Source organism: Protopterus annectens, chromosome 8.part0, assembly GCF_019279795.1.
Source record: "Protopterus annectens isolate FY-2018-M chromosome 8.part0, PAN1.0, whole genome shotgun sequence".
In the NCBI taxonomy this organism is placed as follows: domain Eukaryota; kingdom Metazoa; phylum Chordata; order Ceratodontiformes; family Protopteridae; genus Protopterus; species Protopterus annectens.
The window spans coordinates 1,683,168,145-1,683,195,572 of NC_056741.1; the positions used below are offsets into that span (position 1 = coordinate 1,683,168,145).

The 27,428-nt window shown below is 38.6% G+C and overlaps 1 protein-coding gene across 1 annotated transcript in view; it reads right to left on the reverse strand.

Annotated features, from left to right (window-relative positions):
• The window catches only part of LOC122808528, a 525,331-nt gene extending 498,175 nt beyond the window's left edge, over positions 1-27,156 (reverse strand). The window contains exon 1 of the mRNA XM_044079483.1: positions 27,054-27,156. Coding sequence (XP_043935418.1) covers positions 27,054-27,120 — 67 coding nt within the window. The 5' untranslated portion in view covers positions 27,121-27,156. The remainder of the gene's footprint in view (positions 1-27,053) is intronic.
• Between the last annotated feature and the right edge of the window lie 272 nt (positions 27,157-27,428).

A 27,428-nucleotide genomic window follows, 5' to 3' on the forward strand; every position in this document is an offset into this window, starting at 1 on the left:
AAGGCCCTCATTCTCTAAAACTGAATGCGCCAGGCTGTCAGGTGTAGGGATTGCACCCTGACATTGAGAAAATGATTGTTTTCATGAGACAATAAGTAAGGAATCCGTGGTAATGGCCAAGGTGTCCCATGAATTAAGCTCCTCAACAGAGGGTACCAATGCTGACGAGGCCAATCTGGTGCTATAAGGATCATGCAAGGTTTGTCCCTCCTGACTTTCAACAGGACTTTTGGAAGAAGAGGCAGAGGAGGAAAGGCATACACGTGAAGGTTGCTCCAACTGAAGGATAGTGCATCTATTTTCCAGGCTTTCGGATGAAACAGCCTTGTGCAAAACAGAGGTAGTTGGAAATTCAGAGGAGAAGCGAACAGATCTATGTCTGGAGTTCCCCAAGCCATGGTCAACTGAAGAAATACCTGAGGATCCAACTTCCATTCGTGAGGATCCAACATCTGTCTGCTCAGAGCATCTGCTAACGAATTTTGTGCTCCTGGCAGAAACTGTGCTCGAAGAGTGATGTGCAGATTCAAAGCAGTTTCCCATAACAGCATTGCTTGTCTGCAAAGAAGGTAAGAATGAGTTCCCCCCTGCTTGTTGATGTACCACATGACAGTTGTGTTGTCTGTTCGAATCAACACCAGTCCTGGTCGAAGTAGATCCTTGAATGCTTTCAATGCAAATTGAACTGCCAGCATCTCTTTCATGTTGATATGCAAGTGAAGCAGCTCCGGGGGCCAAAGGTCTTGAATCCATTTTCCTTTGAAATGAGCTCCCCAGGCAGACTCCGAGGCGTCTGTCGTTAATATCTGACTTGCCTCTGGTTGGGTCACAGAGAGTCCCTTGTTTAGGTGACATTCCTGAGCCCACCACACAAATTCTTTCTGAATGCAAGGTAGAATCCGAATGACAGTGTCCAAATCGTGGCTGTGTTGAGTCCAAACGCTTTTGAGATACCATTGTAGCTTCCTCATATGCAGTTTGGCATTGGGAAGTACTAGAATGCAAGATGCCATGAACCCCAAGGCTTGAAGGACTGTCCTTGCAGTCAGCCTGGACATTACTGATAGCTGTTGGAAGTATAGGTGAAGATTTCTTTGTTTGTCCGGGGTAAGAAATGTCATCTGAGTAGCTGTATTCAGTCTCACACCCAGAAAACACATCTCCTGTGAGGGTACTAGACTGGACTTTATTTCGTTCACAGAATACCCTAGGCATCTGAAAACTGTCATCACATACTGCAGATGTCGAAGAAGTTCGTGCTTGCCTTGAGCCAGTATCAAACAATCGTCCAGATAAGGATAAATTTGAATTCCTTTTAGTCTGAGAAAAGCTATTACTGGAGCCAGGACTTTTGTGAATACCCTGGGTGCAGTAGATAAGCCAAAGGGCAATGCAGAGAACTAGTGAAACCAACAAAGAAAAAAACTGGTGAAGCAAGCAAAGTAGGCAGACCAAAACTCCAAGCAAGATCAGGTTAACGTATTTTTTAATAAAAGCGTTTTCGCTCCTAGCCAAAACCAGGAGCTTCCTCAGACAATGTAAAAAAAGCGCCAAATCACTTTTAAACACATCAAAAGTGATGTCATATCCTGCACAAATACCTCATGAAGCATAATTTAAAAGCTCCAATTTTTTTAAAAAAGTAAAAAATACAAGGCAAATTCATTACAAAAAAATTACCCATGTATTTACACTTCTAAGAGGGACTTTGTATAATTGATGATGACACCTTGTTTAATGTTAACTCTTCTTAAATGTATACTTTCAAGAGAGCACAAAGTAACCCAAATAGTCAGGTGTATATGACAGAAACAACTAATTTCTTTATGTACAATTCAAGACTTATTTAAAAGCCCATGCCCAATAAAGGGGATGGGTTAGTTTCATAACTACACAACAAATAGATGCCCCTACCATAAATGTTACCATATTAGAAATCCCCCAAAAAAAATTTTGATGTGTCTAAATTACATAAGGATTTTTCACAACATGGCCATAAAGTGTAATAGGGTGAAAATCTTGAAAGTTATACAGGTAATTTTTATCAAAGGATGATATTAATTCCTAAGATAACTTTTATATTTTAAAATAATGGAAATATTACACAAGTCATTTAGACCAGGTGGGGAAAAGGCGTTTAGTAATAGCTGCCATTCTAATTCTTTTAATTCAAGGAGTAGTGATTGGGGGCCCCCCCTAACCCCCACTTTCACTCCATCAATTCCCATAAAAGAGAAACTGTGTCCTATATTATCAAGTACGTGTTTTGAAAGGGCATTATCAAGTTTCTTATTTTTTATGGCATAATTATGTTGATAAACACGGTCCCGCAATTTGCGGTCCGTTTTTCCAACATAAAATGCCGGACAGCAGTTACAAAACGCTATATAAATGACAGATTTAGAGTCACAACAAAATTTTTGTCTAATGTAGTATTTTTCCCCTCTGATCATAAACGAATTCCCTGTTTTTAAGAGCTTGCACCAATTACAGAAGCCACACAAAAATGTGCCAGTCTGTCTGGACATACCAAAAGTAGTGTTTTCATTTTGTAGGAATTCCTTCAAATTCCTCCCTCTTTTAAATGTAAAACCAGGGAAAGCACCCAAAATTTCAAAAAGGTGTGTATTATTTGTTATAAATTCCCAGTTTTTCTTAACAATACTACATATCCTGTGAATGTGTTTATTGTATGTAAGAATGAACCTATTTTTAAAATCAACAACTGGACAATTAAGACTCTGGTGAATATTCGTGTGTTCAATCAGGGGTTGTTTTTCTAAATCATCCCCTAGTTCTATCACCACGTCAAAAGAGTTAAGGTGGTTACTCTGTGGGGTACCCTGTAAGAGTGGTTTGTAAAATCCGTTAATTCTTTTAAGAGTTACCTCATCTATGAGGTTATCCAATAAATCTGTAGGGTAACCTCTATTTTGGAACATGTTTTTTAAGGTGCTACATTCCTCTTCAAAATCAACCAGGGTGCTGCACATACGTGTTGCTCTCACTAGTTGGCCTTTGAAGATAGACTTCTTCTGGTTCAACGGGTGATTGCTGGAGAAGTGAAGAAAAGCATTACAGTAGGTTTTTTTCCTAAAGATCTTGGAACAAAAACAGTTGTTTTGAATGTCCTTTATAAGTTTCACATCTAAATATTCAACTTCTCTCGTTGAAAAATGATGTGTAAAGGTCAAAAAAGGACATGATTCATTCATATAGTTCACCAAATTAGTTGCCGTGTCAGAGTTCCCATCAAGTAAGACAAATGCATCATCAAGGAACCTAGTATAAAATTTTGAGGCCTCCTTAAAAGGGAGATGTTCAAAAAGAAAGCGCTTTTCCCAATAGGCCACGACTAGGTTCGCCACACTGCCTCCACATGGTGATCCCATCGCTATACCCCTTTTCTGAATATAATATTCATTGTTAAAGATGAAGAAATTAGATGACAAAATAATGTCAAGTAAGGTGGTAACGACATAAATTTCATCCTTTGAAGCCTTCATGTCCAACAGCATTAATTCCACCCATTCCACAGCTTCAAGATGTGGTATAGAAGTGTAAAGGTCCACCACATCAATAGTCAAGAAGCTGTAGGAAGGGCTGAATGAAATGCTGTTGATAGCTTTTAAGAAGGACCACGAGTCTTTACATATCTGAGGGAGTGTCTTAAGGTATTTACCTAAAATGTGGTCAACTACCTTTGCACTGGGGTGGGTGATACAACATCTCCCATCAACAAGTGCTCGCATAGGGGGATCCTCAAGATTTTATGTATCTTAGGGATACCAAACATGATGGGAACTCTGGGGAAGGATATATTGATATAATCAAAGGTCTCAATATCAATCTTCCCTTCAATAAATAAGTCTCTTAAGTAGCCTTTTATTTTATTATATTGGCCTGTGGTCTCATTCCTAGATGAGTTCTCGTAAGCTGGAGACTCTAAGATTTTAAGCATTTTAGTGACATAATCTGCTTTATCTAGTATAACGAGACCCCCACCTTTGTCCGGCTTGATGACTCTAATTGGTGAATTACACAAATTGTTCAAACAATGTCTCTGTTCAAAGGAAATGTTACTGTTCCCATCGAACCAACCAATGTTTTTGAACAAGTGTCTAAGATCCAATTCACAGGCATATTCAAATGACTGTAAGATTGGGTGAAGAGGGGGATTGAAAACACTTAATAACTTGAAAGGAGGTTTTTCATTACATATACTCCCATTAAACAATACTTTCAAGTTCAAGCCACGTACAAAACATTTAAGGTCCATCAGTAGTTTGGGCAAACTAATCTTTTGGTCAGGAACAAAAGTTAACCCAAGAGCTAAAAGTTCAATCAAGTCTTGCTCAATGAAAATGTCAGAAAAATTGTAAACAAAAAAGTCACCTTTGATGTTTGACAAAATGGTAGGTTTCCGAATCACTGAAGAATTGTCAAGGATAGGAAAAGCCTCATTTAAACTTTCTTCGGTTTCTTTTGTTGTTGGAAATTCTTCCGTCCTAAAAAAGGTTTAGGATTTCCTTTATAGTTAGGCCGGAAACCTTGGTTGTTATAAGAGGCTTTAATCCTATTACTTCGTCTAGGTTGTTGGGACGATGGTCCTTCATCACCATCTTCACCATCCTGGTAGGATTCATCAATAGTGGCCAGTGGAGAATCAACATTCCTGTTAACATTATCATTGTTATTATTTACATTTTCTTTTAGGTTTTTGGATCCATGTAGGTTCCTGACCAAGTTAGGAAAAGCTAGCTCATTAGCATAAGCTAGCCGATCTCTCATTAATTTTTTACTCTTATTAAGTTTTAATTTTGCTAGGAGACCATCAATGCTTTCAAAGATGCGTAAATAATCATATTTATAGCGCAAAAAATTGATGTCTGCCTTAATAATGTCATTTAAATTGTTAGTTTCACTTAAAAGCAATTCAATATATTTCTCGTAATGTTTTACCATAAGGTGTAATAGTTCCAACCCTTGTTTGTTAAAGAGGTTGGTTAAATCGGTAACAAAACAAGAGTCAACAAATAAATTTGTAGGGGTAAAGGAGCTCCTTAACCCCTTTGGTACGATATTTTCAGTTAGACATTGTCTAAAATAAGAAACTTCTAACTGAAGTTTCTTAATGCGAAGCATTTTAGTGTCAAGTAGCTTTAAGTTAGCAGCAATAGAGCTTTCAAGATTACCTGTTGTGTCCGACCCGGCAGTCGGCGAAGTTGTAGTATTTGGTGAGCCGAACAAAAAACCTTCAGTGTTCCTCACCCATTGCCCAAAAATGGGCTCGCCAATAAACTCCGGACGGTTATTCAAGCCCAAAGAATTGCTGCTTCCCCCATACGGGGCAGGATTACTTGGTAACAAGGAATCAGTTCGAATGTTGACCTGTTCTGGTCTCCTTGATTCCACGCTCTGGCCGGCGATGTTAGGGTTTTCAAAACCAGAAGTAGAACGTAAAACTTGTCCCGGTTGAATGGATACATTAGAAAAACTTTCCGGTCCATTATTACTGTTCGCCTGTTCTTGGCTTTGTAGATTTAATGGCCTCGATTCTGTAAATGTACCAACAATGTTGACGCCCTCATTGGTGTTGAAAATACGAGGGATTTGACCAGGTTGAAATGAGGGGACCGGTGCACGTTCCGGTCTCAAGCAGTTACCGTTAGGGTGCCCTTCATTGAAGCTCGGTAACATAGGCGCTCGGCTGGTTTCCAAGCAGTCCAGCCGTGAATTCAAAGAGTCTAACCGCTGTGTTAGGTTAGACAGCAAGATTGCAAAGTTGTTTGAGTCACTCAAAGGAGGAACGCCAGGTTGCGGACTGGTCCTGGACTCAAACAATACTGGAGTCTTCGGGCTAGCCATACCACAACAGAACAGACTAGTGAAACCAACAAAGAAAAAAACTGGTGAAGCAAGCAAAGTAGGCAGACCAAAACTCCAAGCAAGATCAGGTTAACGTATTTTTTAATAAAAGCGTTTTCGCTCCTAGCCAAAACCAGGAGCTTCCTCAGACAATGTAAAAAAAGCGCCAAATCACTTTTAAACACATCAAAAGTGATGTCATATCCTGCACAAATACCTCATGAAGCATAATTTAAAAGCTCCAATTTTTTTAAAAAAGTAAAAAATACAAGGCAAATTCATTACAAAAAAATTACCCATGTATTTACACTTCTAAGAGGGACTTTGTATAATTGATGATGACACCTTGTTTAATGTTAACTCTTCTTAAATGTATACTTTCAAGAGAGCACAAAGTAACCCAAATAGTCAGGTGTATATGACAGAAACAACTAATTTCTTTATGTACAATTCAAGACTTATTTAAAAGCCCATGCCCAATGAAAATGAATATGCCTGTGAATTGGATCTTAGACACTTGTTCAAAAACATTGGTTGGTTCGATGGGAACAGTAACATTTCCTTTGAACAGAGACATTGTTTGAACAATTTGTGTAATTCACCAATTAGAGTCATCAAGCCGGACAAAGGTGGGGGTCTCGTTATACTAGATAAAGCAGATTATGTCACTAAAATGCTTAAAATCTTAGAGTCTCCAGCTTACGAGAACTCATCTAGGAATGAGACCACAGGCCAATATAATAAAATAAAAGGCTACTTAAGAGACTTATTTATTGAAGGGAAGATTGATATTGAGACCTTTGATTATATCAATATATCCTTCCCCAGAGTTCCCATCATGTTTGGTATCCCTAAGATACATAAAAATCTTGAGGATCCCCCTATGCGAGCACTTGTTGATGGGAGATGTTGTATCACCCACCCCAGTGCAAAGGTAGTTGACCACATTTTAGGTAAATACCTTAAGACACTCCCTCAGATATGTAAAGACTCGTGGTCCTTCTTAAAAGCTATCAACAGCATTTCATTCAGCCCTTCCTACAGCTCCTTGACTATTGATGTGGTGGACCTTTACACTTCTATACCACATCTTGAAGCTGTGGAATGGGTGGAATTAATGCTGTTGGACATGAAGGCTTCAAAGGATGAAATTTATGTCGTTACCACCTTACTTGACATTATTTTGTCATCTAATTTCTTCATCTTTAACAATGAATATTATATTCAGAAAAGGGGTATAGCGATGGGATCACCATGTGGAGGCAGTGTGGCGAACCTAGTCGTGGCCTATTGGGAAAAGCGCTTTCTTTTTGAACATCTCCCTTTTAAGGAGGCCTCAAAATTTTATACTAGGTTCCTTGATGATGCATTTGTCTTACTTGATGGGAACTCTGACACGGCAACTAATTTGGTGAACTATATGAATGAATCATGTCCTTTTTTGACCTTTACACATCATTTTTCAACGAGAGAAGTTGAATATTTAGATGTGAAACTTATAAAGGACATTCAAAACAACTGTTTTTGTTCCAAGATCTTTAGGAAAAAAACCTACTGTAATGCTTTTCTTCACTTCTCCAGCAATCACCCGTTGAACCAGAAGAAGTCTATCTTCAAAGGCCAACTAGTGAGAGCAACACGTATGTGCAGCACCCTGGTTGATTTTGAAGAGGAATGTAGCACCTTAAAAAACATGTTCCAAAATAGAGGTTACCCTACAGATTTATTGGATAACCTCATAGATGAGGTAACTCTTAAAAGAATTAACGGATTTTACAAACCACTCTTACAGGGTACCCCACAGAGTAACCACCTTAACTCTTTTGACGTGGTGATAGAACTAGGGGATGATTTAGAAAAACAACCCCTGATTGAACACACGAATATTCACCAGAGTCTTAATTGTCCAGTTGTTGATTTTAAAAATAGGTTCATTCTTACATACAATAAACACATTCACAGGATATGTAGTATTGTTAAGAAAAACTGGGAATTTATAACAAATAATACACACCTTTTTGAAATTTTGGGTGCTTTCCCTGGTTTTACATTTAAAAGAGGGAGGAATTTGAAGGAATTCCTACAAAATGAAAACACTACTTTTGGTATGTCCAGACAGACTGGCACATTTTTGTGTGGCTTCTGTAATTGGTGCAAGCTCTTAAAAACAGGGAATTCGTTTATGATCAGAGGGGAAAAATACTACATTAGACAAAAATTTTGTTGTGACTCTAAATCTGTCATTTATATAGCGTTTTGTAACTGCTGTCCGGCATTTTATGTTGGAAAAACGGACCGCAAATTGCGGGACCGTGTTTATCAACATAATTATGCCATAAAAAATAAGAAACTTGATAATGCCCTTTCAAAACACGTACTTGATAATATAGGACACAGTTTCTCTTTTATGGGAATTGATGGAGTGAAAGTGGGGGTTAGGGGGGGCCCCCAATCACTACTCCTTGAATTAAAAGAATTAGAATGGCAGCTATTACTAAACGCCTTTTCCCCACCTGGTCTAAATGACTTGTGTAATATTTCCATTATTTTAAAATATAAAAGTTATCTTAGGAATTAATATCATCCTTTGATAAAAATTACCTGTATAACTTTCAAGATTTTCACCCTATTACACTTTATGGCCATGTTGTGAAAAATCCTTATGTAATTTAGACACATCAAAATTTTTTGGGGGATTTCTAATATGGTAACATTTATGGTAGGGGCATCTATTTGTTGTGTAGTTATGAAACTAACCCATCCCCTTTATTGGGCATGGGCTTTTAAATAAGTCTTGAATTGTACATAAAGAAATTAGTTGTTTCTGTCATATACACCTGACTATTTGGGTTACTTTGTGCTCTCTTGAAAGTATACATTTAAGAAGAGTTAACATTAAACAAGGTGTCATCATCAATTATACAAAGTCCCTCTTAGAAGTGTAAATACATGGGTAATTTTTTTGTAATGAATTTGCCTTGTATTTTTTACTTTTTTAAAAAAAATTGGAGCTTTTAAATTATGCTTCATGAGGTATTTGTGCAGGATATGACATCACTTTTGATGTGTTTAAAAGTGATTTGGCGCTTTTTTTACATTGTCTGAGGAAGCTCCTGGTTTTGGCTAGGAGCGAAAACGCTTTTATTAAAAAATACGTTAACCTGATCTTGCTTGGAGTTTTGGTCTGCCTACTTTGCTTGCTTCAGCAATGCAGAGAACTGATAATGCAAATTCCCAGTCCGAAACCTCAGGAATTTCCTGCAACTGGGCCTGATAGGAATGTGAAGATAGGCCTCCTTGAGATCCAAAGTCACCATCCAGTGATCTCTGCCCAGCATAGGCAACAGCTGTTGCAGTGTTAACATCTTGAATTTCGGAATTTCCAGAAAGGTGTTTAGAATGGATAAATCCAGAATGGGCCTCCAAGTATTTCCCTTCTTTGGCACTAAGAAAAGACGGGAATAAAACCCTGTGCCTCTTTCCGCAGAAGGAACTTCCTGTATTGCTCCCAACTGGAGCAGAGAAGAAATCTGTGCCTGTGCTTCCAGCCTTTGCTGATGAGGCACATCCGGCATACCTTTGAAAGGGGGGAATGTGTGAAAATAAAATTTGTAGCCTCGAGTTATAATGTCCAATACCCATTTGTCTTGGGTAACCAAATGCCAATTCCTTTTGAAAAGTCCCAGTTTTCCTCCTAGAGGAGCTGCCAGCAAAGCAGAGTCCGGCAGCTGAAAACACAGGTCATTGGGTCTGCTTCCGAAAGGACTGACCCCTGCCCTCCCCAGCAGAAGGGGTAGAAGAACTCAAAGACCTAGAAGTAACAGGGCCCTGAGAGGAAGCCCTACCTCTACCACGCCTCGACCTGCCCCTAGAATGAAAATCCGAAGAGGGAAAAGACCATCCCTTAACAGGCCAATTCCTACTGAACTTAGGGGGCTGAACCTGTAAAAAGTCCTTAACTGTCTGCATAGACTTAGCTTTTTTCTCCATTTTTTTCAAAACTGATTCCACTGGAGGGCCAAAAAGAACATCAGATTGCAAAGGAGCATCCATAATGCGAGCCTTAACATGCTCTGACAAGGACTGATCTTTAAGCCAGGCATGTCTGCGAACAACAGAACTAGTAGCAGCCACCCTGGAAGAAGCTTGTAAAGCATCAAAACCACACTGCAAAGAATGCTTACCAACCTGGTCTGAAGCATGCACTAAATCCTGAAGCTTCTTACAGTCAATACCTTCAGCTAAAGCATCTACTTTACATTTCAATTGACTTGGCAAATAATTCTGATACCTGAGCATATGAAACTGACAATTTAAAGCTCTCATAGCCAAAGTAGAAGAGGTATACAGTTTTTTACCCCACCTATCCAGGGCCCTAGCATCCTTGTCCAGAGGAACTGGATTCTTAACCACAGAAGCCTTAACACCTTTGGGGCCTTGAGAAATAGTTTCTGGATCAGCCCTAGGACTCTTATACAAGTACTTGTGAGCTTCCGGAACCCTGTAGTATCTATCTGGTTTAACTGGGGCAGGAGGCAGAGAATCTGGGTTAAGGGCAGCCTCAGAAAATACATCCTGAACAACATTCAGTACAGGGGGAATAGCCAAGGGCCTGTGCTGAGGTAAAAACAAGAATTCTCTTAGCCTTTTACGAGAATCAGAATAATCCTGGCCTTCCCATTTGAAATGTTCCCTCATGGAATGTAAAGTTTCAGAGAAAGAAAAATCTTCTGGAGGGGACGCAGAGGGAGTAGCGTCCTCAGCCTCTGAATCAGAATAGGGAGGGAAATCCTGAAGTTCTTCCACAGAGGAATCCGACTCATTGGAAGACTGAACCAAACCCTCCAACTCTGTCTCTACCCTGGGCCTCTTCTCAGGGGGGGGGCATGGAACCCCTAATTAAAGTAATCAAATCTTCAGCCATCTTTAACATGTGCTTCCTAGGAGCTGGACCCTGGGGATTAGCACCAGCAGGGGCAGACTTAGACTTAGAATGGCCTTTGCCTTGAGAAGGAGGAGGCCTAACCACCCTATGAGGGGAGGGAGCCACTGACAACAGAGAAGCACCCTCAGCCTGGCCTAACACAGGAGAAGCCACTTCCTGTAGTAACAAAGGCTCCCTTTGACACTCTGGTAAACTGTCAGAAGGAGCCACTGAAGCAGTCAGTGGTTCTACAGAACCGACGTCCGGAGTGGACGCCTCATCCTGTTTGGACCGCAAAGACTTTTCTTTGCGCTTCTTAGAAGAACCAGTCGTCGGAGAATCCGATGGCATGTTATAATTACAACGTTTACCAAACACCAGCCTAGCACAGTCCAACCGACGTTTAATAGTACGCTTGTTAAAAGTAGCACAAAAGCGACACCCAACAACATCGTGCTCAGGCCCTAAACAAGGAATGCAGAGTGAATGGTAATCCCTATGAGGAATCTGTTTCCCACAAGAAATACAGTTATTAACTTTTTCTGACATCCGTCAATACTGAGGCAAGAAAAAGACAAAAAATGTCCCCAACGGGTTACTTAGCCCAACTTGGTCTCCGGTCTGAAACTCGAAAACTGACAATTCCAGAACGCCGAACGGCACTTGCAAATTCTGCTTCTGCTTAGGACCATGCGGCAAGAAAGACTGAGGTTATGGCGTCGGTCATGCACATTTGTACTGACGCGTACTTACGTCAGTCTCGGGCGCCCATGACCGACGCCGGTTCTAGCCCTTTGGTATTCAGGCCGATGGTGGGCAGCGGAGTACCCATTTGTCAGGACTGCAGCAATGGAAGACGAAGAACATCAACAAAGTGCAAGGACTTCTCATCTTCTCTTTGTTGATGATTTGAAACTGTACAGCTCACCAGATGAGGAACTGAAAGCACAACTGCAAGTTGTCAAAACTTTTTCAGATGATATAAGAATGCAATTTGGTCTTGATAAATGTGCAACAGCAACCTTTAAAGCAGGAAAACTGCAGCACCAAGAAAACACCAGTTTGGGACAAGACTGTGATATAAATTAACTTGAGCAAGAGGGAGTAAATAAATATTTTGGAACTGATGAAGGATCAACAATAAAACATGAACAAATGCAAATAAAACTTAGTAAGGAGTATTTCAGAAGACTTAAACTAATCCTGAAAACAGCATTGACATCTAGGAACAAAATCCAGGCTATAAACCAATTTGCGCTTCCTGTCCTAACTTACAGTTTTGGAGTGATTGACTGGCCCCAAATCTTGCTGGATAGATTAGATAGGAAAAGAAGGATGCTTCATGCTCACAAAATGATTTATAAAAATCAGTGTGTGCAACAAGTCCATTGAACATGTGGGAAAAACAGACAAATGTAGGTTTTGTAAAACAGAATTGGAAACAATTGCACACCTCGTTGCTGGTTGCAACATACTACATACTAATGGCAGAAGGACTGTGTACTGAAAGGCATAATAATGTGGTGAGATGGCTGCACTGTTATCCATGAATGCAAAATACTATCAAATGCTTATGTTGTGGTAGTAAAGTAGCTGAAAAACACTGGAAATATGGGCCACAAAGCATCATAGAAAATTATGAAGTCTACATCACATGGGATCACCCATTACCAGCAGTTCAAAAAATAGATGCTAGAGAACCAGATATAGTGGTCCAGGAAAAGAAGACAAAAGTAGCATTCATCATTGAAATCACCACACCCAGTGACTACAGTGTCCAGCCTACAGAGAGACACAAAGTTATAAAATATCAGGATTTGCAAGCAGAAACAAGAGCAATGTGGAAGAAAGATACCCAGATAGTTCCAATATTAGTAGGAGCAATGGGTTTTATAAAAAAAGTCTACAATCCTATTTAAATATGCTACCAATACATATGACTCTGTACGAATTGCAGGAGTCATTACTAGGCACATTGCAGTGCTGCGAAGAGTACTTTTGGCTGACATTAAAGAGTGAAATAATACTAATTTCATGAACTTTAGTCGTACTTTGACTTAGGATTGGGGTCCATTCCAGTCATGGTACTGGCAACCCAAAAAATTTGGAGAAATTGAAAAAATGGGACCTCAGTTTAACATTTCATCTGAAGGATGGGAAACCCAGGAGGACTGTACCTCCATTATGCTGGGCTGCAATGTCAGCAATCTACCAAGGGTAGAAACAGAATTCATGGACATCTGCATCAAAGGCATGTGTGCGAACTGTTGTACCAGTGATGATACTTCTCTGGAAGTAGTTTGGGATTATACTGTCTTGCTTTTCGTCAGTTGAAGAACAAAGGATTATTTATTTCTAAATGTATACAGCTTTGTTATTATGCAAACATAAATTTTACGCTCAAGATTCTCTTGCTAAACTTAACAAGGAACTCCAGACCCCAATCAAATCAACTAAAGCCGGATATGAGGTAAAATAGCCTCCCAAGAAAAATATAAACACATTATGAAAGAGACAGTATAAAATCTGTAGTCTTTAATTAACTGTATTGCAAAATTCTACTACATAAGGTAATTTATTTTTATTTTAGAAAAAGGGAGATGTAAGATGTTTCCCTTTCCTTAAATTAATGTTGCCACTAGTATGTTGTTAATGTAATATGTTTTTTTTCTGTGTACTAGACGGCTTCAAAAATAACATGTGATGAAGAGGATTCAGAAAATTGTGTGCAGGGGTAAATCGGGCCTGAAAATTGGAACATTCGTATAAAATAAGGACATTTGAGGGGAATATAAACAGGCTCTGTAACAAAAGAAAAAAATAATTTCATGCAAAAATAAATTTTACTGTTGAGATGCCAATAACACCTTTACTAATTACACAAGGAACTCTGGACCCTGATTAAGCCACATATGAGGTAAAATAGCCACTCAGGTGAAGGATAACAACAAAGCCTTCTTTAATTATGTTACAAATCTCTGAAACAATGTGCAACACTGCACAGAGCTAATAGTAAAGGATATCATTTATTTGGATCCAGAGTACCTAGTCAATATCAGAGCAGATAAATTTACTTCAAACTTTATCTACCTTCCCCTCCTATATTCTTAGATCACATACCTCCATCTGCACCCCCTACAGATACTCAATGTAAATCCCTACGCAAATCATTAGATGCCAAATTGGCTCACAAATAGAAATGATGAAATTAAGGTGGGTGACTCTACCTCCTTCAAAAGATTGGTCACTAGCAGTGTACCCCAGGGGTCAGTCCTTGACCACTGCTCTTTGGCATTTATTTCACAGAAATCAAAGAAAATGTTAAGAGTTCATGGCTGGCCAAGTTTATGTACAATTGTAAACATGGTGCCATCATAAACTACCTAGATGCCTGAAAAATCCTGTAATAAGACCTTTCTCAAAACAGTTGGTGTCAAAATCATGTACTAAAACTAAATATCAGGAAATGCAATCATATCCTTTGATGAACATGACTTCTCCTGTAACTATCACATGAACAACACACCCCTGAAACTTGATCCCACGGTCACAGGTATGGGAAGCTATGTGTACAGTGAATTGTCCTTTGATCACCATATATCCACAATTGCAAGATAATACTTTTTCATTGCTCAGCTTGTATTTAAAGGTACGGCGTCCATGTCAAGTGATGTAATCATTCCACTGCACACTACTCTCATCAGGCTGATCATTGGATATAATGCATAATTTGGTACATATTTGTCCAAACACTTGTCACAACTGTAGTGATCACAACACTTTTTCACTTTAAGAAATCAAGAGTGTAAATCACAAAAATTATGCAGACCATATCAAAGCCTTGTCCCCCTGCTCTGTACCATATCATAGTCATTAGAATGGGATTTATCAATGTGTGGTGAATGTTCTACATCTGAAAATATTCTACAGTCTAGGAGTGTGAAATAATGTCATATGCTTTGTCATAATGTAACCATCCCATGCTGTGATTACTGTTCTTTTAAAGGTCTCCATCATAGCTTTATTTAGAAGACTGTCTTTAGTTCCATATGAATCTCTTTCACCCCCCTTTTGTTCTAATGCCTTAGTTTATTATTATTAATATTTTTCTCCAGTGGCAAGCAAGCTAGTGTTATTTCATGATATGCTTATAGATAATTTTACTCGAGGCTAAATCGTAGTTTAAATATGTTAGTATCTTAAACTGAAAATTGAGTACAGCAGCTGGACCTGGAGTTTTCCAGTAAAGAGCATTTCTAAACTTTATTTCTGTCTCACTGGCAGTCACTAAATTTCACTCCATATCCTGATAATAATTTTTTTTACATATTTTATCTATTCAGCATCTTTATTGTGCTCATTGGGGTAGTTACGGATATTTTTGTCAGAATTTATTAATTGCTTCTATTCCTGGAAGTATCTTGATTATTGTTTCTTTCCCAACTGTCTGTTGGATGTCTTCAGGTCATTCCTATACTGCTTGTTTTGTATAATTTCTTTCTATTTCCATGTGTATCTCCTGACTTTCTACCTGAGCAGATATTTTAAATATACTTTTAGAAATGGTGTAACTTATATATTGATCTGTTTTAACACTGTGCTTTTGGGTTATCATATTCACCTCACTAGGAGTTTTTAGAATGATTGTGTCTGCAAACAGCTACAGTTAACATTGAACCTAACACCACTCTTACGTATTCAACTCTGGTACCACCTTTAACATTCCTATAAGAAAAGTGCAGTTCGGGTCTGAACTGTCTGCAAACAGCTACAGTTAACATTGAACCTAACACCACTCTTACGTATTCAACTCTGGTACCACCTATAACATTCCTATAAGAAAAGTGCAGTTCGGGTCTGAACTGTCTGCAAACAGCTACAGTTAACTTTGAACCTAATACCACTCTTACGTATTCAACTCTGGTACCATCTTTAACATTCCTATAAGAAAAGTGCAGTCCGGGTCTGAACTGTCTGCAAACAGCTACAGTTAACATTGAACCTAACACCACTCTTACGTATTCAACTCTGGTACAACCTATAACATTCCTATAAGAAAAGTGCAGTTCGGGTCTGAACTGTCTGCAAACAGCTACAGTTAACATTGAACCTAACACCACTCTTACGTATTCAACTCTGGTACCACCTATAACATTCCTATAAGAAAAGTGCAGTTCGGGTCTGAACTGTCTGCAAACAGCTACAGTTAACTTTGAACCTAATACCACTCTTACGTATTCAACTCTGGTACCACCTTTAACATTCCTATAAGAAAAGTGCAGTTCGGGTCTGAGCTGTCTGCAAACAGCTACAGTTAACTTTGAACCTAATACCACTCTTACGTATTCAACTCTGGTACCACCTTTAACATTCCTATAAGAAAAGTGCAGTCCGGGTCTGAACTGTCTGCAAACAGCTACAGTTAACTTTGAGTATGTGTCTAACTGTTTGAGCCAATCTTCATTTTCCCCTGGAGAGCACTGTGCTTTGGCTTTAAGCAGCCCCCCCCCCCCCACCACCACCACCACACACACACACACATCTTCCACTTTCTCTTATTCCCTTCTGTTAGCAAATAGTATCAATAACTGATCAATTCTGTGTGTTTGTTTATTTACACTATACCACAGTAGCCTACTGATACAAGGTTATCCTGGTTTTCCACCGGAGAAATTAAGACAAGACTTACAGTTTCAGAGCAGTCCTTGGTCAATTGTGATTGTTCTTAACACATACTTGTCTTGTTTGGCTCATTAGCAGCAGTACAAAGAACTGCCTGCTTACACCCTTGTTCTCCCCTCCCCTTCCCTGTTTATTACCTTAAGACAATCCCAGAGTTAATAAATATTACCTGTGGCAGGCACCATTTGTAAAACTACAATCCACTCTGCTACAGGCCCCATGAAGGCTCAGTGTCTCTCCAGTAAGTGTTTTACAACTGTAAATGCCTATTTATGTTGAATTGTATTAGACATTTTACAACTGTATATGTTTATGTTGAATTGTGTTAGACATCTAATATGTTTTATGCTTTATTTTTGATGTTACTATGGCATGCACCAAGTTGTTAGTAGTATAATACTATGTATGGTCTATTTGCATAGCTGCACCTTGTTCACTAATGTTATTCATGTAATAGTGTTGTGTGTAGACAGATCATACTAGTGGCTAAACTATTTCTATAAGTTTGTGCTGTTACTGGTGGATAGAATCACATTAGAGAACCACGACAGATTGCTGCTCGCTATATTTTTATCTGTTGCTGCATAACTGTCTGGTTTTTGTTTTCTAATGTTCATCCAATTGGCTCAGTATCTGCATATACTAAGGAGTGGTTCAGGACATTGCATGTGGTAGCTATTTGCTCAGTGTGTTTTTTATAATCTTTCTAATATATATTTACCATCTCAAAAGTGCTTACTCCTCTCTGTACTCTTCTTTTCTAGACCTAACACCACTCTTACGTATTCAACTCTGGTACCACCTTTAACATTCCTATAAGAAAAGTGCAGTCCGGGTCTGAACTGTCTGCAGACAGCTACAGTTAACTTTGAGTATGTGTCTAACTGTTTGAGCCAATCTTCATTTTCCCCTGGAGAGCACTGTGCTTTGGCTGTAAGCAGCGCCCCCCCCCCCCCACCACCACACACACACACACATCTTCCACTTTCTCTTATTCCCTTCTGTTAGCAAATAGTATCAATAACTGATCAATACTGTGTGTTTGTTTATTTACACTATACCACAGTAGCCTACTGATACAAGGTTATCCTGGTTTTCCACCTGAGAAATTAAGACAAGACTTACAGTTTCAGAGCAGTCCTTGGTCAATTGTGATTGTTCTTAACACATACTTGTCTTGTTTGGCTCATTAGCAGCAGTACAAAGAACTGCCTGCTCACACCCTTGTTCTCCCCTCCACTTCCCTGTATATTACCTTAAGACAATCCCAGAGTTAATAAATATTACCTGTGGCAGGCACCATTTGTAAAACTACAATCCACTCTGCTACAGGCCCCATGAAGGCTCAGTGTCTCTCCAGTAAGTGTTTTACAACTGTAAATGCCTATTTATGTTGAATTGTATTAGACATTTTACAACTGTATATGTTTATGTTGAATTGTGTTAGACATCTAATATGTTTTATGCTTTATTTTTGATGTTACTATGGCAAGCACCAAGTTGTTACTAGTATAATAGTATGTATGGTCTATTTGCATAGCTGCACCTTGTTCACTAATGTTATTCATGTAATAGTGTTGTGTGTAGACAGCTCATACTAGTGTCTAAATTATTTCTATAAGTTTGTGCTGTTACTGGTGGATAGAATCACATTAGAGAACCACGACAGATTGCTGCTCGCTATATTTTTATCTGATGCTGCATAACTGTCTGGTTTTTGTTTTCTAATGTTCTTCCAATTGGCTAAGTGTCTGCATATACTAAGGAGTGGTTCAGGACATTGCATGTGGTAGCTATTTGCTCAGTGTGTTTTTTATAATCTTTCTAATATATATTTACCATCTCAAAAGTGCTTACTCCTCTCTGTACTCTTCTTTTCTAGACCTAACACCACTCTTACGTATTCAACTCTGGTACCACCTTTAACATTCCTATAAGAAAAGTGCAGTCCGGGTCTGAACTGTCTGCAGACAGCTACAGTTAACTTTGAGTATGTGTCTAACTGTTTGAGCCAATCTTCATTTTCCCCTGGAGAGCACTGTGCTTTGGCTTTAAGCAGCCCCCCACCACCACCACCACCACCACCACCACACACACACACACATCTTCCACTTTCTCTTATTCCCTTCTGTTAGCAAATAGTATCAATAACTGATCAATACTGTGTGTTTGTTTATTTACACTATACCACAGTAGCCTACTGATACAAGGTTATCCTGGTTTTCCACCTGAGAAATTAAGACAAGACTTACAGTTTCAGAGCAGTCCTTGGTCAATTGTGATTGTTCTTAACACATACTTGTCTTGTTTGGCTCATTAGCAGCAGTACAAAGAACTGCCTGCTCACACCCTTGTTCTTCGCTCCCCTTCCCTGTTTATTACCTTAAGACAATCTCAGAGTTAATAAATATTACCTGTGGCAGGCACCATTTGTAAAACTACAATCCACTCTGCTACAGGCCCCATGAAGGCTCAGTGTCTCTCCAGTAAGTGTTTTACAACTGTAAATGCCTATTTATGTTGAATTGTATTAGACATTTTACAACTGTATATGTTTATGTTGAATTTCAAGCCTGTACTCCAATCTGCTTACTTACACTATCAGACTATATACCCCACTCATAGGACCAAAAACTGGGACTGGGTTAGCCCCGCTCCGCTTTGCCCTTGCTACGCTCGGGCTTGCTTCACTCCCCTCCCTGCCCCCTTATCCCACCCACCCCCACTGTGTCTACATTTATAGCCACCAGGCAACACCCCTACTTTCTCTCCAACCTACACAACTTCCTCTCCAATTTCCTCCCCCCCCACCACTTTGCTGTTTAATCACTACTATTCCTCTGAAGCACATTGACCCCACCCATTGATGACATATAACATGTCTATAAATAATTATAAACTCCTTCCTCTTATCTTACCACTCTTAATTCTGCCATACTTTCTTACTAGCTATGAAAATCTCACATTCGCAGGTTTCTCTTATCCAAAATGCCAAACCAAGACCCCCCTACCTCCACTGATCATGGAACTTGCCCACTACTACACTACCCCAAAATTATAAATTCCAACCACTTGCTTCTAAAAAGACCACTCCAATCAACACCAAAATCCAAATATGAACTAAAACTACTATTCAAAGTTATTAGACTACTAGCGTATCTAAGAAAAAACATAACCAAAGATGGGGACATCCATCCTAATCCAGGCCCAACCTTAACTCAAAATCCTACCAGCCCACCACTCTCCCACCGACTGGTCAACTCCCTCCTAATATGCCACTTAAACATTAGTAGCCTAAACAATAAGATACATAGCCTGCATGCTGTACTAGCCACATACCTCCCCAACATAATGTGTCTATCTGAAACATGGCTCCGGCCATCAACCAAAGACAATGAGATCCTGCCTCCTGGTTACAATATACTTAGGGCAGATAGAGTAAAGAAAAGAGGAGGTGGAATAGCTGTCTTATATAATAGCACACTTAACATCATAACTAAAACTATACAACCACCCCAGGTCTCTAACGTTGAAATACTAGCTCTAAAAATTCTACTAAATAATCATAAGGGCATTAACCTAATTGTCACCTATATTCCCCCTGGGAACAATGTAGAAACACTAGAGGTCATTCTACATTGGATAGCCAACAACTACCCTCAAGAAACCATTGTCCTGGGCAATGTTAATATTGACTGGAACCAATGCACAGCACAGTCCAACCCCATCCCTGTTAACCTACATGGATTCTCTCAGATAATATCATCTACCACACGTACAGGTAACAATAACCAAAAAGAGAGTATACTAGACTGGATACTCACCAGCAGTCATCCCCAGAACTATATGTCTGGAACTCTCCCTAATGATCTTAGTGATCACCTGCTCACATACATCATGAAAGACAAAATTAATTGTACAAGCTTACCTATTTATAGATCTATCAGATCCAAGAAAAACTTTGACCCAACTAAATTTCAACTTGAACTCAAATCATGTAACTGGACAAAATTAAAGTTCCTTCCCCTTGATGAGGCAGTGTCATCATTTAACAATTCATTCCTTACTATACTTGACTCGCATGCCCCTAAACGCTCAATAAGAATTAAAACTCAACTAGCACTCTGGCTAACAACAGACACCAAAACCAAAATAACAACTAGAGACAAAGCGTGGGATAAATGGCGCACTACCAAACTACCCCTAGATCGTATCAAATTCCAACAACTTAGAAATAAGACTAAAAAAGCCATCATACTAGATAAGAAAAATTACTTCTACAATCTGCAACATAAACATCAGAATAACCCTCCAAAGTACTGGGCAGGCATAAATAAACTTCTCCAACCAGGCAAATCCACTACTCCGACCCCAGGAACATTATCTGACAAGAGCCAAGAAGATATAGCCAATTCATTAAATACTTTCTTCACAGAAACCATCCAGTCATTAGCTAACCAACTTTCTCCTCCCCACACTACTATAAACACTATACCCGACTCACCACTCTCTTTTAAATTCAAGCCAGTGTCCACATCCTTTATCAGATCCCTTTTGAAAAAACTGAAGCCAACCACCCTTTCAGCCGATCTTCTGCCGGCTGAATACCTGCAAATTGCTGCAGATGTCATAGCCTACCCTATCTCAATCCTAATTAACAGAACCATAACCGAGGCCTCAATCCCCTCAATTTGGAAAATATCCTATGTTATTCCACTCCACAAAGGAGGTTCATCCACAGAACTATCCAACTATAGACCTATAGCCATACTATCACCACTTGCCAAAATTATGGAAAAGTGCATGCACAACCAACTAATGCTCTATCTAACCCAAAATAAACTACTCACAGACTCTCAACATGGATTCAGACCCCATCATAGTACAACCACTGCCCTCCTCTCTTTTACTGAAAACATTAATCTTAACCAGAATAATAAAAAAATATCCTCCACTCTCTTCCTGGACCTATCGAAAGCCTTCGATATGGTAAACCATCAGTTACTTCTATATACTTTAAAAACCCTGTATCTAGGTACTCCAGCCCTTGACTGGTTTCAAGCTTACCTCACTGGGAGACAACAAGCAGTAATGTGGCAAAACAAGCTCTCCTGCCTACTACCAAATACCATAGGAGTTCCTCAAGGTTCCATATTAGGACCTCTCCTCTTTTCAGTCTTCATAAATGACATCCAAACAGTCATCCCTGAAGCCACCTGCATTCAATATGCAGATGACTCGACTATAATATGTTCTAATGCCTCTCTTGCAAATCTACTAACTACCACCCAACATAGCTTCACCAAAGTCGAAAACTGGCTTGCCAACCATCTCCTGATCTTAAATCCAAACAAAACCAAGTTACTTCTCTTCTACCCAACCAATAGATCTCCGACTGAAAACTTCACTATAAAATCCAATAATGGGACCATCATCTCCCCAGACACCTATACAAAGCTATTCGGAGTAAACATTGACAATAAACTCTGATTTGATATACATATCAACCAAGCCATTAAGTCAGTCAACAAGAAACTTGGGACCCTATATAGAATTAAAGCCTTCCTTACCCCGAATGCCAGGGCAGCCTCAGCCATTCACACCTTCTCTCTACCCTACTATATGCCTCTCCTGTCCTCACTCACCTTAACAAATCTGATCTGGCCAAGCTCTCATCCTGCTATAATCACATTGCCAGGTTCGTTACAGGCCTACCCTAAAGAACACACCACTGTACTAACCTGAAAAAGCTTGGATGGATAGAATCCCCACACCTTCTTCACCAGTCCCAACTCACAGAGGCCTTCAAAATCCTTAAACAACCTGAGAATACCCCAGCACTAAAAAACTTAATGACTCCCTACTCCAATCTAAGCTGCCTTCGCTCAGCAAACAGACTCCTTGTCAAAACAACTAAATCTCTCAACCTAGGTGGTGACGTGCTATTTGCCAACACCACTGGTAAAATATGGAACTCTCCCCCAAATAACATCACGCTTGCAACTTCTCTAAGTCAATTCAAAAATAGTCTAAAACTCCACTTCAAGTCACACTGGCTATGTCCTTGCTCAAACCCAGACTAGCTCTGTGCCATTAACTAAAACATAAACAACTAGCTAAGATGATAAGTACTTTGTATACTGTGATAAAGAAATATGTATCCTGTCTAACTCTATGTCATTATACTGCCTACCGTCCTTGCTAATATGTTATTAATGTTACATTTGTAGTAATCTCAGAAATTGTAATGGCAGTCTTGTACTTGTATGTAAATAGCCTATGTTTTAGTTAAGTTCTTTCAGCTCATTTACTGTACCTAATTATCAATGTAACTCTGTTGGAGCTTTTCTCCCCGGGCCTCCGCTGAAAAAGGACATGTATCCAGTCGGACCATCCCGGTTAACAAATGTAAAATAAAATAAAATAAATAATTTTCTTTTCGGCTTTCATCGATGAGAATTATTTTCTGAACTGTTTCACATTTGCTTCACACTGGAAATTTCACGGTGGTAATCTATTTGTTCCTTTATTTCCCTTTACTACTTTATGCATTCTTCCTAATACTTTGTTGTTCATTTAGCAGCACAGTAATATTTTCTGTTAATCTCGGTTATATTATGTGGATTTCTCCTTATAGTTCCAATTACAGAATGTGTTTGATTTATTAATTTTTTAACAATCCATGTATTTTTTGATTCTTGGTATCATTTCTCTGTCAAGTATATTATTATCATTATAATTTATTAATTTCTATCAAGTGTAGCAAGTCTTCCTTTAAATTATTCTTTTCATGGTTTAAAGTTTCTTCTACAACTTGAGTTCCTGTTCTTTCTACATCTGCACAAGTGCATTATCACAAATGTATCTTGGTTTTTGAATGATTTTCCAATGAGAGTTCCTGGAATTTTGTTTGGTAAAGCATCTTCATCAGTTGTACCCAGCTTTCCATCCACTGCCACTTCTTCATCGTGTAACTATTTTAACAAACAACTCTCATGCTATACCGCTTTGTTTCCTTTCTCACTTGTTTAGTCTGTATCTGTTTTAATAGACCTTCTTTCTGAAGCCTGTTTGCTTCTGGGGTTTACATTCAAATGCTTCAATTCTTAATTGATATATAATTTTATTTTCGGATTGTTCCCTTTCTGTACTACTGAACTACTGACTATTAAGCACATTCTCTTTTTGCCTGTATATATGCCTTCATATATGTTTGAATTTGCTGCAGACATATTACTTAGTAAGGATTTCTTTTCTGCATATGAGGTGCACCATATCAGATCTCATTTCTTTTCTTAATTACATTTCTCTCTTTTTGGGGCTGCAAAAGTACCTCTGGCCTTTGTTCACTCTCTTATTGCTCCCTGTATTGCAGCTTTCTATAACTCACTTAATGTTTATTTGCATACATATTGTTTTTATTTTATTACATTTGTGAGCTTAGGTTTGTGTGTGTAATTTGTTATATGTTTTCTTTTCCAGTTGTTTTGCTTTTCTTTTCTTCCTCGTGACCAAACCACACCAACCTTGGGTAAATCCATCCAACCCACACCCAGACGTGGGTTATTGCTATATTATTTACTTCTGATTCAACCTTGCACTAGAAACAATTACAAATAAGCTTCTACTGTGGTACAAACTGCGTAAGTATTGTTTTTCTGCTGTTAATATCTAATAAATATATTAGCATGTTTCTACTATTTTCTTGATCTAGGATTCAGTGAAAGCACCCAAAGTTTTGCTTCATGGTCATGAACTTCACAGTTACATATAAGTTTCTAGCATGATGCCATCTGGTTAAGTGTTATTTTTTTCCTCTGCTGCTAATCTCCATCATATATATTACCATGTTTCCTAGCATGTTTCTACTGGCTATTGCAGTTGCAGTACCTGATTTTATGTTTTATAAACATCACAGTTACTGGTTAGTCTAGTCAATTGTTAATAATATGAGACAGTTCTGTTTGTGAAAAGAGTTGGGCCATTGCCATCTTTTCCATATCTGATAAAACTCAAACTACTTGTTCTAAAATGCTTACATATCACATTTACAGACTGTACGTTGTGTAGCAAAGAGTGGGGACTAACTGAAATAGGTATTCTACCTGTCCTTCTAAAATCTGTAAACCTCCATCTCAGTAATCCCAAACTTGCATGCCAATGCATATCTTTTGTTAGCTAGTCTGTTTTCCATCTGTCCTTCTAAACTGTGGAAGCCTCCATTTTAGTAATCCCAAATGCATAGCCGGCCTTAGGCATAGGCCAACTAGGCGGCCGCCTAGGGCGCTGCTCTAGTAGGGGTGCTTTTCCAGTATTTATTTGGTGTAGGTAGACTAGGATGGGAGCAACGGGTGGTGTGGTGGGGGGCACTGCGGAGCCTTTTTGCCTAGGGCACCAGTTGACCTAAGGCCGCTCCTGTGCATACCTAGACATATCTCCTGCTTACTGCCTTACTTTCCAGTTTAAAGGCTATAAAGCAGAAGAAAACTCAATTATAGCAATAGAACAAAAGGGAACTAAAAGAAAGTCATTTGTTGTTAAACAAAGTCATAGTTGAGAACTATTAAAAGGGGAAGAATCTAAGTATGGCATGGATTAACTATAAAAAGGCATTTGATAGTATCCCACATTCATGGATAAAAGACTGCTTAAAAATGTATAAGATACACTCTACACTGATCGACTACATTAAAGTGACCATGAAACAGTGGCAGACCACTTTGCAATTAAGTCATGATAAAGGACAAATTATTATCCCAGGAATAAAAATTCAAAGGGGGATATTCCAGAGTGACTCTTTGTACCACTACTATTCTCTCTTGCCCTTAACCCATTAAGCTCTCTACTTAACAGCTTAGGCCATGGCTATAATTTGGCTCCTAGAAACAACAAAGTGTAAAGACTTCTCATCTTCTCTTTGTCAATGATTTAAAACTGTATAGCTCATCAGATGAGGAACTGAAATCACAACTGCAAGTTTTCAAAACTTTTTCAGATGATATAAGAATGTCATTTGGTCTTGATAAATGTGCAAAACAACATTTAAAGCAGGAAAACTGCAATGCCAAGAAAACATCAGTTTTTGTTTCAATAGCAGACAAATAGAACTCCCTAGTTCTAACAACTAGAACTGTTTCTAATCTAACCACCTTCAAATGTTCCCTAAAAGAATACTTTACAAATTGTAGACCTTCTCCTGTGCCAGTCCTGGATGAACTTACTCACTATACTTCACTCATCCCTTCATCCTAACTCACACCTCACAACCCTCTTCAACTTCCTACTCCACTACTTTGTTTTATTTTTCCCACTACCTTAGCTTACCATTTAATCTCTGCAGACATTTCTTTTACCTCTTTCTCTTTCCTCCGTACTCAGCTAAGCTACCTGAGGACACTTTACCCTGCAGTATTCTTATAATCTCCTTTTCTCTCCATCCTTCTTACTTCTGTAACCCTAATATGAACAACCTAACTGATACTAAGACATCACTCAGGTTCCCCTCACTGTCTCTAATCATGTGATCTGTAATATCTCTTTACATATCTTATTAGAATAGTCTCAAGTCTCATCATTGCTTACTAATCTATGTAGCAAATAATAAGACTGATGACATTTCCCTACATATTTTCTCCAACTCATGTTATTGGTTTTCATACACTCTACTGTGAAACATATGCTATATATATTTCTCGGTACATTTTTTCACTTCTATGTTTTGTAATGTAACATGATACTTTGTGATTTCAAATATATGTAACTGATTTTTTAAATATTATTATTGTGGAGCTTTTCTCTCATGGCCTCTGCTGAAATGGACACTTTCTGGCCCATTCAGACTTTCCTGGTAAACAAATGCCAAATAAATAAATAATAAATAAATATGAACATGAATGTGTACCAGATTTGCTCCTGTATTTCTCCATGTCAAGATCACCTTTACTGTATACATACCTTGGCTGTTATTGTTTACCATCTACCATGTCATTCTGTGGAGCTTTTCTCCCTGGGCCTGCACTGAAAAAGGACCTTGTCCAGTCAGAATTTCCCAGTAAATAAATGTAAATAAATAAATTAGCACACACATGCAATGTAAGGGTATAGCAGATCTTCATGCTGATATGGATGTCCATATAATCCAACAAAGGATTGAATTAGGGCCACTAAAACAACATTAGAGCCTGTGTCAGGAAGAAGCCACTTCCATGGCTACTTGGATGATAGCCTCTCTGGTCAGCTCTTACCTCTGTATGTGTCTGTGTGGTAGTCAGTATAGGGGTAAAATGGCCTGAAAGCTGACAGGGAAAGCTTGATGCTTGGCAGGCACAGGCAGAAGAAAACAGAGAAAAATAAGAATTAATATCAAAACAGATGGTGTAGTTTCTCACAATTTATGTGTATATGCTTCAGATAATTTAATCTAAGGAATTACTTTTGAAATGGAATTTTAACTTTGACCTAGCAGTTACACTTTCATTAAAAAATAATATTAGGATATCATGATGAAACTAAAAAAGGATATTAGAATATCATGATGACACATATAGGTTAAGATAAGTGTTTTCTGGATTGTTCTTACCATGCTGATGGGAGTATAGCCAGAATAATAAAAATATGTAATTCATGTTGAAGTCCAGTTTGGTCATTGATAACGCCTTAGTCCCCACAGTCAGAAATGTGTTTTGGCTCTGTGAAAGAAAGTATGAATTTAAAAAGCTTGAATTAAATAACATTTTTGAACAGTGTCTTTTCAAATTGCATATGTAATGCATTTAGTTGTTATACATATTAAAATGCAACAGATTTGTCAAATTCTTAGATATAGAATCAGAGTACTATCTATCAGACTGTTATTAGATAAACAGCAACAATTTGTCTGTAGGACACAGTATTTCATCAAACAATTTGTAGAATATTCTTATACATCTTCTGTGATTAGACTTTGGTGTGTAAA